Genomic DNA, 11,175 nt, shown 5'->3' with positions numbered 1-11,175 from the left:
TGGTTAATTTCTTAATGATACCTAACAAAACTTAATTTTTTCTTAATACAATGGCAGATCTGATAACACTTTTACGGCCTTTACCATACAGCCAGATATTTTTATAATTAATAATAATAAATAAATAAAGGTTAGGCAGTACCAAAGAAAATATTTTAACATTCGGGGTGAATTTTATATTTTGCAGTGGCAGAGCTCATTCAAGATGAATGGAGTTTTGGATAAAATTATAAAATTATAAATAAGACCCTTTAAAATATTTAATTTTTTTTATATCTTATAAGTGAGGTGTAGGATAGTTTTCATAATGACAATATTCATTTCCTATAGTATAATTAATAAATATACTTTATTTATTGTTGGGGGCTTTATGTTAAGTAGAGGTTTTGGATCATTACCTAAATAGCTCTTAAGCTTTGGCCAACTCTGCTGTAGTGGTTAAGTATTAAATTAAATTAAATTAAATGATTGTCTAAAACCATGTGCAAAACTGAAAATTTGGACTATTTCTTCCATCAATAAAGTAGCAGTAAAGGGTTTTGACTTTTGAGTACAGTAGGAATTATTTTTTAAAGTATTTATTGTTTAAAATATCTAAAACTACTAATAAATCATACTATGAATTAATTGGTAAGTTGGATTCTTCTTTATGACATAATCAATCCTATCTTAAAAATATATTTGAATTTTGTCCTGTTTCTAAAAAAAACTTACCAGTCATGTTTCAGATTTCACAATCAATTTTGAATTTAATGATTTAGATAGGAAAACGAAAATAATAATAAAATAATCTGTCATTCTTATCACTACTTAATTATATCCAAATAATTTGAACTCAATAATTACATTTTAACTGATAAAACAAGACCGAAGGAAACACAAAGGACCCCCAATAAAAAATAGAAGAAATTAATTGACTACTAATTAATAAACTATTAAATTACTAATAATTCACATGAATTATATATGGTAAGTTAGGTCCATATCTTCTCTGTACACAAACAATATTTCCTAAAAATATGACCTGCTAATTAATTATATTAATTATATACGGAAAGACGGGCTCTTATTTTCCTCTATACAGAAAACATTTATGATTTACCAGTTTCAACGTGCCGACGTGTCCGTTTCTAATGTCAACGTGAGTAGAATCAACTATCCAATTATGATAAGTATGAAAATATATCCAAGTGTATTTGTGGTTGTTTTTATAAATATTTTTTTATTTTAAAAATATATTAAAATAATATATTTTAATTTTTAAAAATTATTTTTGATATAGAATATCAAAACAATTTGAAAATACAAAAAAAATTAATTTAAAATAAAAAAAAGAAAAAATTCATTTTTTTAAATATGTTTTTGAAATATAAAAACAAAGATGATAAGTATCAAAATCAAACAATATATAATACAGACGTCTTGGGCATCCAGCCCTATTATCCTTCTTAAAGAATCTCCTGTTTCTTGTAAATCTTTCTTTCTGTCACCTTCGCTTCCATTTGTTTCTCATAAAATAATTTGCTTTAACAAGATATTTTTCATATCTTTCCAAAAAAAACAAGTTATTTTATAATATTTAGATAAGATAGTAAGAATAGGAGCGGTTTGGTTTGATTTTGCGTTTTAAAAATATTTTTAAAAAAAATTGAAATTTTTTTATTTTTTTTTACTTTAAATTAATATTTTTTTTTATGTTTTCAGATCATTTTGATGCGCTGATGTTAAAAATAATTTTTAAAAAATAAAAAAAATATTATTTTAATATATTTCTAAATAAAAAATACTTTAAAAAACAAACATAACCACACTTCCACGCATGTTATTAATCTTGATTAAAGCCTCAAGTTTAGAAATTCTAGAAGGAAAGATATAGCCTTGTAAGAATGAGGCTCGTGAAAAAAAATTAAAATGTAAAAGATAATGTTTGAGATACTGATTTCTTTATTAAATGACTGTCTAATTTGTATTTTTTTTATTATTAAATCTTATAATTATAATTATCGCATTAAATGTGATAAAATATGTATTTCATAATTTTATTTTATTTTTATAATAGATGTCACTTCATTTAATAAGGAAAAAAATTTGGTACTCCTATCACTATCTATATGTATATTATTAGGTCGAGTTGTCATTATTTGTACTTCACCAATTTGATCACGCTAACCTCTATAATTTTGTGATGCTAACTTTTAAAATACTTTTTATTTATAAATATATTAAAATAATATATTTTTTTATTTTTTAAAATTTAATTTTGATATTAATACATAAAAAATTAAAAAAATAAATTTTATTAAACTAGGATTTGGAACGAAATTCCAAACATTTAACAAGATAAAAAACGTGTTTGCCTTTGCAAAAGGTTTCTCCTTGCTGTCAGGTGAGGTCGGCGCTAAGTAACGGACGCCGGCAAATAAATGAAAGGTTCATGATACTGCATGAATGATTGGTCAATAAAAATTAAAATAATATAAAAATATTTTTTAAATTTTTTTTAAAACAAAATAAAACAAACATGCTGTTTCACGGAGGAAAGAAAAAGCGTATGAGAAGAAACAAACTTTCAAAGAAACAAAAAAACGTGTTTGCCTTTGCAAAAGGTTTCTCCTTGCTGTCAGGTGAGGTCGGCGCTAAGTAACGGACGCCAGCAAATAAATGAAAGGTTCATGATACTACATGAATGATTGGTCAATAAAAATAAATAAAATTCTGAATGAATAGATACTAAATTAATATTTCAAGAAATCTTGTACAAAAATATATTAAAACTTACGAGAACAAGTTTTTTAATATTTATTATCAAATATTAAATATTTCAGAAACATTGTAAGAAAATAAAGCTAAAACCATAAGAAATATGAGATGATTTTTTTAATAAAAGACTACTTTTTTGAATTAAAATTTAGTATTTAAAAAAATAATTAAACAAATGCTAGATGAAATTAATAAGTTTTTCCAGGCTTTTAATTGTACGTAGATATTTTAACTAAAACAAACACAATTCTTTTCGTGCTTGTTTAAATTAATTATAGTATAAATTGTGTTTAAAAATGTTTTTTTTATTTAAATATATTAAAATAATATTTTTATTTTAAAAAAATTATTTTTAATATTATCATATCAAAATAATTTAAAAACATTAAAAAAATATTTTTTAAAAAAATTCAAACTTCGAGCCACAATGCCAAATTATCATCATGCTACACAGCCATTCCTTTCCTAGCTAGTTGAGATCACCAACATTTGACCAAAAGAAGAGCAATTGAGTGGTTTTATTATTCATCATCTTTTTTAATACAATACCAAACCAAATCAAACACGATCATAAATATTTTTATTGACAAGGCTTTGATCTAATCTTTTTAATTGAGGGACGCCTGGACTGGGTTTTGATGAGAATTGGTGATAAAGAAGGCAACGACTTGTCAAGCGCGGCACCACATACTGGGAGCGGGAGCAGGGACGTTCTAATAATAACTCCGAGAAAAAGAAAAAAAACGTGCAAAAGTCCGGTAAAAAAAAAAGTTTAGGGTTCGTTTGTTTTAATTTTTATTTATTTTTATTGTTAAATCATTTTAATAAATTGATATCAAAAATAATTTTTTAAAAATAAAAAAAATATTATTTTAATATATAAAAAAAATATTTTAAAAAATAACTATAAATACCAACTCAAAAACCTCGTGCTTCTGTTCCCAGGTCTGTGGTCGTATTTCCCACCACTCAACTCAACCTTACATTGTACGATATTTCCCCATTTCTTTTAGATTTTCTCTTAATAAAAAGAAAACATAAATAAATTTGCAACACCTTTCAAATAATTGCACCGGATCCCTCCAAATATATACAGAGCAAAAGATGTATTTTTTGTGGTAGACATGTATTAAACCTATTTATACATGTATTTTTATGCACAATTATCGTGAACAATTTTTGTGTGCTCCTCCACCCATTTGCTAGAACCAATGCGATTTTTCACGAAACAAATTTAAATGATTTAAATAGCAGGATTACACAGTATTTTCAGTCGATATAAAATCAAAGAACAACATTGAAGTAAAGAATCTTAAAAAAAAAAAAATGAACAAAGAAAGAATGAAAGATTGAAAGAAAATTATAAACCTTGCAATAAAAAAACAATAAATAGCGTGTGAGTAAATCATTGTAGCCCAGACCAGTGTAAACTTATACTGTAGACTTTCACAATACAATTTCTTTTTAATCCCAAAAGTTTTTTTTTTTCATCTTTCTAGAACCAAATTGAAGGCCAATTCATATTAATTTGCTAGGAAAGTGTAAGATTGAAAGCCAGGGGATCAAAGTGAAAAAAACAGAAGAAATAATTGTCTTTTTTGAACTTTTGGCAAAATATTTACTATATATATACTCGTACATTCTGAATTATTCTAATTTTTGAAATTAAACAAAAATTAATTTTAATCTAGAATTTTATTTTTTTTATTGTTCAGTCCCTGGTTAGAGAGAAAAAAAAAAGTTATTGGGTTCCTACAATAAAAAGAGAGAATCATTTTTAGAGTCGATTCCTCCAACCAAAATACATGATATTTGTTAATCAAACTTTAACAAATTTAGAGCTATTTTTTTATTTCAATTCTACGCACATCCTCTATTTTAACTTTTTTTTTAATAAAATTGCTGTTTTATATATAAAAAAGTTACTTGGTTGACATATAATTGAATGAAAAATAATTTTGTGAATAAATTTTTTTTAAAATAGTGCATGGCCTGAATTTTAGGTTTGACAAGTTAATTTTGGTTAACTCGTGTTTTATTTTTTTGTCATTTGTTGAATTAAATATTTTTATTATCAATTTTTTCATTTATTTTTGTTGCATTTATTAAAAGAAAAACACGTTTAAAGAGCTTGAAAATTCAATTTTTTTTTGGCTAAAAAAATTATTCAATCATCAAAGACAAAAAGCAAAACTATGGCCACTATTGTAGGGTCGAAACCTTGGAGGAACATGGAAAAAAGGTGGGTGAGCAAATACATCATTTGCACGAGAAACTTCAAGAAATGACAGATGAACAAACCCAGAAGAATTAACATTTTAAGTTGCTGTTGGATAATGAAATGGCTACGTATTTTGAAGTCTTTCATGACCAATAAAGCATCGGAGAGGGAAAAAAGCAACAACTCAGTTCCTCATGGGGAAGATCATACGGTTATAAACTTGAGATCAGGAGAAGGAATTAGTAGTGATTGTTCCCGTGGCACTAGATTATCCACCCCTCTCTTTGACTCTGTCTTCTTTTCTTTCTGATACTTCGAATGTGAATGAGAAATAGTCAACTATCAAGAATGGTAAAGAGGTTAGGTTATTTTATTTATATATATGGTAATTAGTTCGATTTTTTTTATGACATAATCCATCTTTTCTTAAATATATATATTTTAATTTTCTCCTGTTTCTAAAAAAACATACTAGTCAGGTTGCAGATCTCACGGTTCACAGTTCAGTTTGAATTTAATTATTTAGATAGGAAAAATGAAATAATAAAAAATTAAGTAGTCATTTTTATCATCTACTAATTATTATATGCATTTAACTTGAATTCAATAATTACATTTGGAATGATAAAACATGACTGAAGGAGACACAAAAGGATCCCCAGCAAAGAAAAGAAGAAATATTTGACTACTAATAAACTATTAAATTACTAATAAATTACATGAATTATATATATATGGTAAGTTAGCTAGGTTCATATATTTTCTGCACATTGTACAGAAACAATTCTTCCTAAAAATATGACCTGCTAATTAATTATATACAGAAAGTTGGGTTCTTATTTTCCTCTATACAGAAAACATTTATGATTTGCCTTTTCTCACTACTCTTTTTTTTTTTTTTTGTCAATTTATGTAAGAAAACAAAAATTGAGTTGTCAATTTCGACATTTTTAGGGAGGCCTTGCTCACGTATTCCGTAAGAACGTTACCAAACACGCATTTGACAATCGTACGTCATCTATTTATCCATGCAAATCGTCATGTGATTAATCGTCACCACTTGCGTAAGTGTTTGTGTGCCAATTATGGTATAAAACCATTCTCCCACACCCTCAAGTACTCACAAAATATCCCACACTCTATTTCAGCAACAAAAATCAATCCAACTTACATACTTCTTTTTCCCTACAATTCCAGCAATTAAGATGGGAGTCACGGGAGTACAGCCTCACATCCTCCTTGTCACATTCCCAGCTCAAGGTCACATAAATCCAGCCCTTCAATTTGCCAAACGTTTAGTAGCCATTGGTGCACATGTCACCTTTTCTACAAGCATGGGTGCCGCACGTCGGATGTCCAAAACCGGAACTTATCCTAAAGGCTTGTCTTTTGCTGCCTTCGATGATGGTTCTGAACATGGGTTCAGACCCAGTGATGATATCGACCACTACTTCACCGAGCTCAGGCTAGTTGGCTCAAAATCTCTGGCTGAACTTATTGCGGCAAGTTCCAAGAATGGCCGGCCATTTACGTGTGTGGTTTACTCCAATCTCGTACCATGGGTGGCAAAGGTGGCACGTGAACTAAACCTCCCTTCAACGCTTCTGTGGAACCAATCTCCTGCTCTTTTAGACATCTTCTACTACTACTTCAACGGCTATGGTGATACTATTAGCGAGAATATCAATGATCCAACGTTTTCGCTGAAATTACCCGGATTGCCTCCTCTTGGCAGCCGCGACTTACCCTCATTTTTCAATCCTAGAAATACACATGCTTTCGCAATCCCGGTAAATAGAGAGCATATAGAAGTCCTTGATGAAGAAACCAACCCAAAAGTTCTTGTCAACACATTTGATGCATTAGAGTGTGAGGCTTTGAATTCAATAGGCAAGTTTAAGTTGGTTGGTGTTGGCCCTCTGATTCCATCAGCCTTTCTGGATGGAGAAGATCCAACGGACACTTCTTTTGGTGGTGATCTTTTTCAAGGCTCAAAGGACCACATAGAATGGCTTAACTCGAAGCCTGAACTCTCTGTGATTTATATAGCATTTGGAAGCATATCCGCTCTGTCAAAGCCACAAAAGGAGGAAATGGCTCGTGCCTTGCTAGAAACTGGCCGTCCATTTTTGTGGGTCATAAGAGCAGATAGAGGAGAGGAGAAAGAGGAAGATAAGCTGAGTTGCAAGGAAGAGCTTGAAAAGCAAGGAAAGATAGTGCCGTGGTGCTCTCAAGTGGAGGTTTTGTCACATCCATCAATAGGCTGTTTCGTGACACATTGTGGGTGGAACTCAACTTTTGAGAGCTTGGCTTCTGGGGTGCCAATGGTGGCTTTTCCACAATGGACTGACCAATTGACGAATGCTAAGATGGTTGAAGATGTATGGAAGACGGGGGTGAGAGTCACGAGTTCTAACAAAGAAGGGGTAGTTGAAGGCGAGGAGATAGAGAGGTGCTTGGAGGTGGTCATGGGAGGTGGAGAACGAGGAAATGAGATGAGAAAGAATGCCAAGAAATGGAAGGAATTGGCAAGACAAAGTTCTAAAGAAGGTGGCTCTTCTTACAATAATCTGAAGGCTTTTGTCGACGAGATTGCAGGAGTAGCTACGTCGTTAGAAATATGAGATTTGGTTTTCATGAATAATCTACTAACCAAGGAAGGATTAGAGAACCCTTTGAAGTTATTTCCTTTATCATGCAAACAAAATCTTAACCTTTAAATTCATGAATTATGAATGGTTAAGATTTCTTCATATAAAATAAGTTCTTATTTTTTATTACTAATAATAAAATCTTTCTGTACTTTGACAAGAAAATGAGGCATACGTGTTCATTTTGTAATTAATCAAGTCCCTAGCTTGCCTGCTTGATGCTACCTTCCCAATGCCGTTCTCCAGATCTACTGCAAATTTCATTCCTTCACGTATTATTCTAAAAGGCTTGTATGATCTGTTTTAAATAAGATTAATTACCCAAATTTAGTAAATGAGTTTTAAAATGCTAAATTTTGAAACGTTTAAAATTAAGCATAAAGGCGACGAAAAAAATCTCCAAATCCACCAAGGCGAAAGAGAGATTTGAAACGAACTCATCCTACCAATGTCAACATGCTAGCGGAAGTAGAATGAACTGTCCTATTACGGCAACTATCCTTAGGTGTTGTTGACTTAAATGGAAGGTTTAGATGATACTAAATGTATATATGATTGTGTGATTAAAAATAAATAAAATCCTGAATGAATAGAAACTAAATTAATATTTTAAGATTTCTATACGAAAATATATTAAAACCATGAGAAATATGAGAAACAAGTTTTTTAATATTTAAACCCAAGTATTTCTGAAATATTATAAGGAAGTAATGTTAAAACCATAAGAAATATGAGAGTTTTTTTTTTTTTTAATAAAAGACTACATTTTCGTTTGTTGAATTAAAATTTAGCATTTTGAAAACAAATTAAATGGAATTAAAGTGTTTTTCCAGGCTTTTAATTGAACGTAGATATTATTGAAGGTTTCAACTCAAGCAAACCCTATTCTTTTCATCATGCCACGCAACCCCCCAAAATCCCTTTCTTAGCTAGTTGAGATCACCAACGTTTGATCACAAAAGAAAACAAAAACCAGTTGAGGGATTTTACTTTATATTAATTGTCTGAAATTCCCCATCTTTTTTTAATACAAAACCATACCAAAAACGATCTTAAAGATTTTTATTACAAGGCATTGATCTTTTTAATTGAGTGACGCATGGACTGGGTTTTGGTGAGAATTGGTGAGAAAGAAAGCAACGACTTGTCAAGCGCGGCACCACATAATGGACCAGGGACGTTATAGATTAATAATAAGAAGAAAAATTAAAAGACGTGAAAGGCCGACAAATAAACTTGGGTATTTATTTTCATCTTTGCATGGCGTCATTGTTGCCGTAACCGTTGAAATTTAAATTAAGGCTTGCGGAAGCAGCTTGTTGAAGCAGCGTCAAGGCTGCCATTGTTGAAGAAGCGGATATGCTGACGTGAGTCATGTGACGAGTGAAATCTTTTCTTGTGCGTCAATAATATGTTATTTCCAAGTTTGGGCGCTATTCTAACTTGAAAAAAAAAAAAAAAACATCCAATATTAATGCCAAGTAACAACATCCTCAAACAGGATATCTTGTACACCACAGAAACTCAAACTCAAAAACAGAACATGGAATAGTTATAAACTAGATGCGCTGCCCGCGCTACGCCGCGGGTTTGCAAGTGAAAATGGCCAACTGAAGAAATAAAAAAAGGGCAGTCAAAGCAACTTTTGTTTAAAAAATTGAAGGTGTCAGGGAGGAATCTAAATAGACATTAAGGACATGTTTGTTTTCGAAGAGTAGTCACTTTTCAAATTTTCTTGTGTTTATTTACTATTAAAAAAGTTGGTCAACGGAAAACACTTTCCAGTCAAAGAAAAATTTGATTTGGTTTTCAAGAAAGTGTTTTCCCTTTTGACTGTGTTTGTTTTTGTTAGAGAATAATATAAATCATATCCTGAGACCTCACCTAATAGCTTAAGCTATTGGGTTGAGATGATTTTTTGACATGGTATCATAGCCTTGATGACCAAGCGGTCATGAGTTCGAATCTCACTATCCCCATTTATTTGATAAAAATTAAGCACAATGTAAAATGGGCCTGTGCAAGTTTCAAGCCCAAAGGGCTTTCACTTGAGGGGGTATGTTAGAGAATAATATAAATCATATCCTGGAACCTCATCTAATAGCTTAAGCTATTGGGTTAAGATGGTTCTTTGACAGTTTTCCGAAAAGTGGTTTCCGGGAAACCACTTTCCAAACTTTCCTGTGTTTGTTTGCCATTAGAAAAGTTGGTCAACGGAAAACACTTTCAAGTCAAAGAAAAATTTGGCTTGGTTTTCAAGAAAGTGTTTTCCTGGAAAATTTGGGCAGAAAATACTTTTCGGAAGTTGTGAAAAATTTAGAAATGTCATTATTTACTGATTATATCAAATTTGATCCTCAAACTTTTGATTGCTATATATAATTTGTTTTGAATATTTATTTTTCAATTTCATCTCTTAAAATTTAATTTTTATATTAATTTTGACTCTTATTTTTATAATTGCTATTTGCTTTTTCCTTATCATTTTTTATTGAAATTTTTTATCTATCAAATTTGGTCCTTATTCTTTTGATTATTACTTATTTTATTTGAAATAATTTATGAAATGTTAATTATTATTATTTTAATTTCTTCATCTTTTATTTTTTTTAATTTTTTTATTTGATCTCTATTATTTTGATTATTATTTATTTTATTTGAGATAATTTATGAAATTATATTTTTTTTCAATTTCATTCTCATTCAACTTTTTAATTTGTAAGATTTGTTCCTCATTATTTTAATAAACTTGAGAAAAATAAAACATTAATAAGTTATTTTCCAGCTCATTTTCCATGACATAACCAAACACTGAAAAATATTTTCCAACTTATTTTACATTACACTACCAAATATCAGAAAATACTTTTCCGGAATTCACTTTCTCGGAATTTATTTTCTCTAAAATTTACTTTTTTAAAAAAACTACTTTTCAGCAAACAAACAGAGCCTAAGAAAAACATTTCAGGTTGAGCAAGCTTACAGTCAAGGCAAATGCAATGCTAAAAGCAACAGTGACAGACAATAAATATAAGCAATGACCTAGCAAGCTAATAAAACGAAGGAGCAAGACAAAAAGCACATGCGAAAAGAAGGGCAGATCAAGCACATTAAATCAAAACTGTAGCGAAGGTGGTTCGCCAAAGCCTGTGAGCTTGTCAAAAAGAAACATATGAATTCCTTGAACAGCCCATAACATCACGTACTCAAAGATGCATTGTTAAGTACCCTAGATCAAAATGAATATGTTAAATGTTGCTGGAAAGTGGAACAAAAAACATGAAAGATTTGAGAAGCAAAACACGCTAAATGGTCAGTAAAGAATGTTGTGCAGCACTGAATGGAAACTGAAAGCATGGTAATCAGTTCAATGGCAATTACTTAGGGTGAGGAAAGAAAGGAGAAGAAACAGAGGCAACTAGGCAAGGATAGTTGTCATAGGGTAGCAGGAGACGTGGGAGACTAAGCTATGAACCTGGATACAAAAAACACAGGGGCACGGCTGTTACTGCTGTGACAACACTAAATGGTGTTGTTCTCCGA

General features: G+C 30.3%; 1 protein-coding gene across 1 annotated transcript; it reads left to right on the top strand.

Moving 5' to 3' along the window:
- Nucleotides 1-6,092: 6,092 nt before the first annotated feature.
- On the top strand, nt 6,093-7,856 carry LOC7485458 (UDP-glycosyltransferase 75C1). The gene has a single exon (XM_002308934.4). It carries the CDS (start codon nt 6,187-6,189, stop codon nt 7,603-7,605), a length of 1,419 nt encoding a protein of 472 aa, XP_002308970.3. The 5' UTR covers nt 6,093-6,186; the 3' UTR covers nt 7,606-7,856.
- The last annotated feature ends 3,319 nt before the right edge of the window (nt 7,857-11,175 follow it).

The sequence above is a fragment of the Populus trichocarpa genome, chromosome 6 (assembly GCF_000002775.5).
Source record: "Populus trichocarpa isolate Nisqually-1 chromosome 6, P.trichocarpa_v4.1, whole genome shotgun sequence".
Lineage (NCBI taxonomy): Eukaryota > Viridiplantae > Streptophyta > Magnoliopsida > Malpighiales > Salicaceae > Populus > Populus trichocarpa.
Note: the sequence above shows the minus strand (reverse complement) of the source record. Positions and strands in the feature narration are given on the sequence as shown.

Bases quoted from the DNA above. Each gene is read 5' to 3' on its own strand.
- LOC7485458 (XM_002308934.4), top strand. From the start codon at position 6,187: ATGGGAGTCACGGGAGTACAGCCTCACATCCTCCTTGTCACATTCCCA.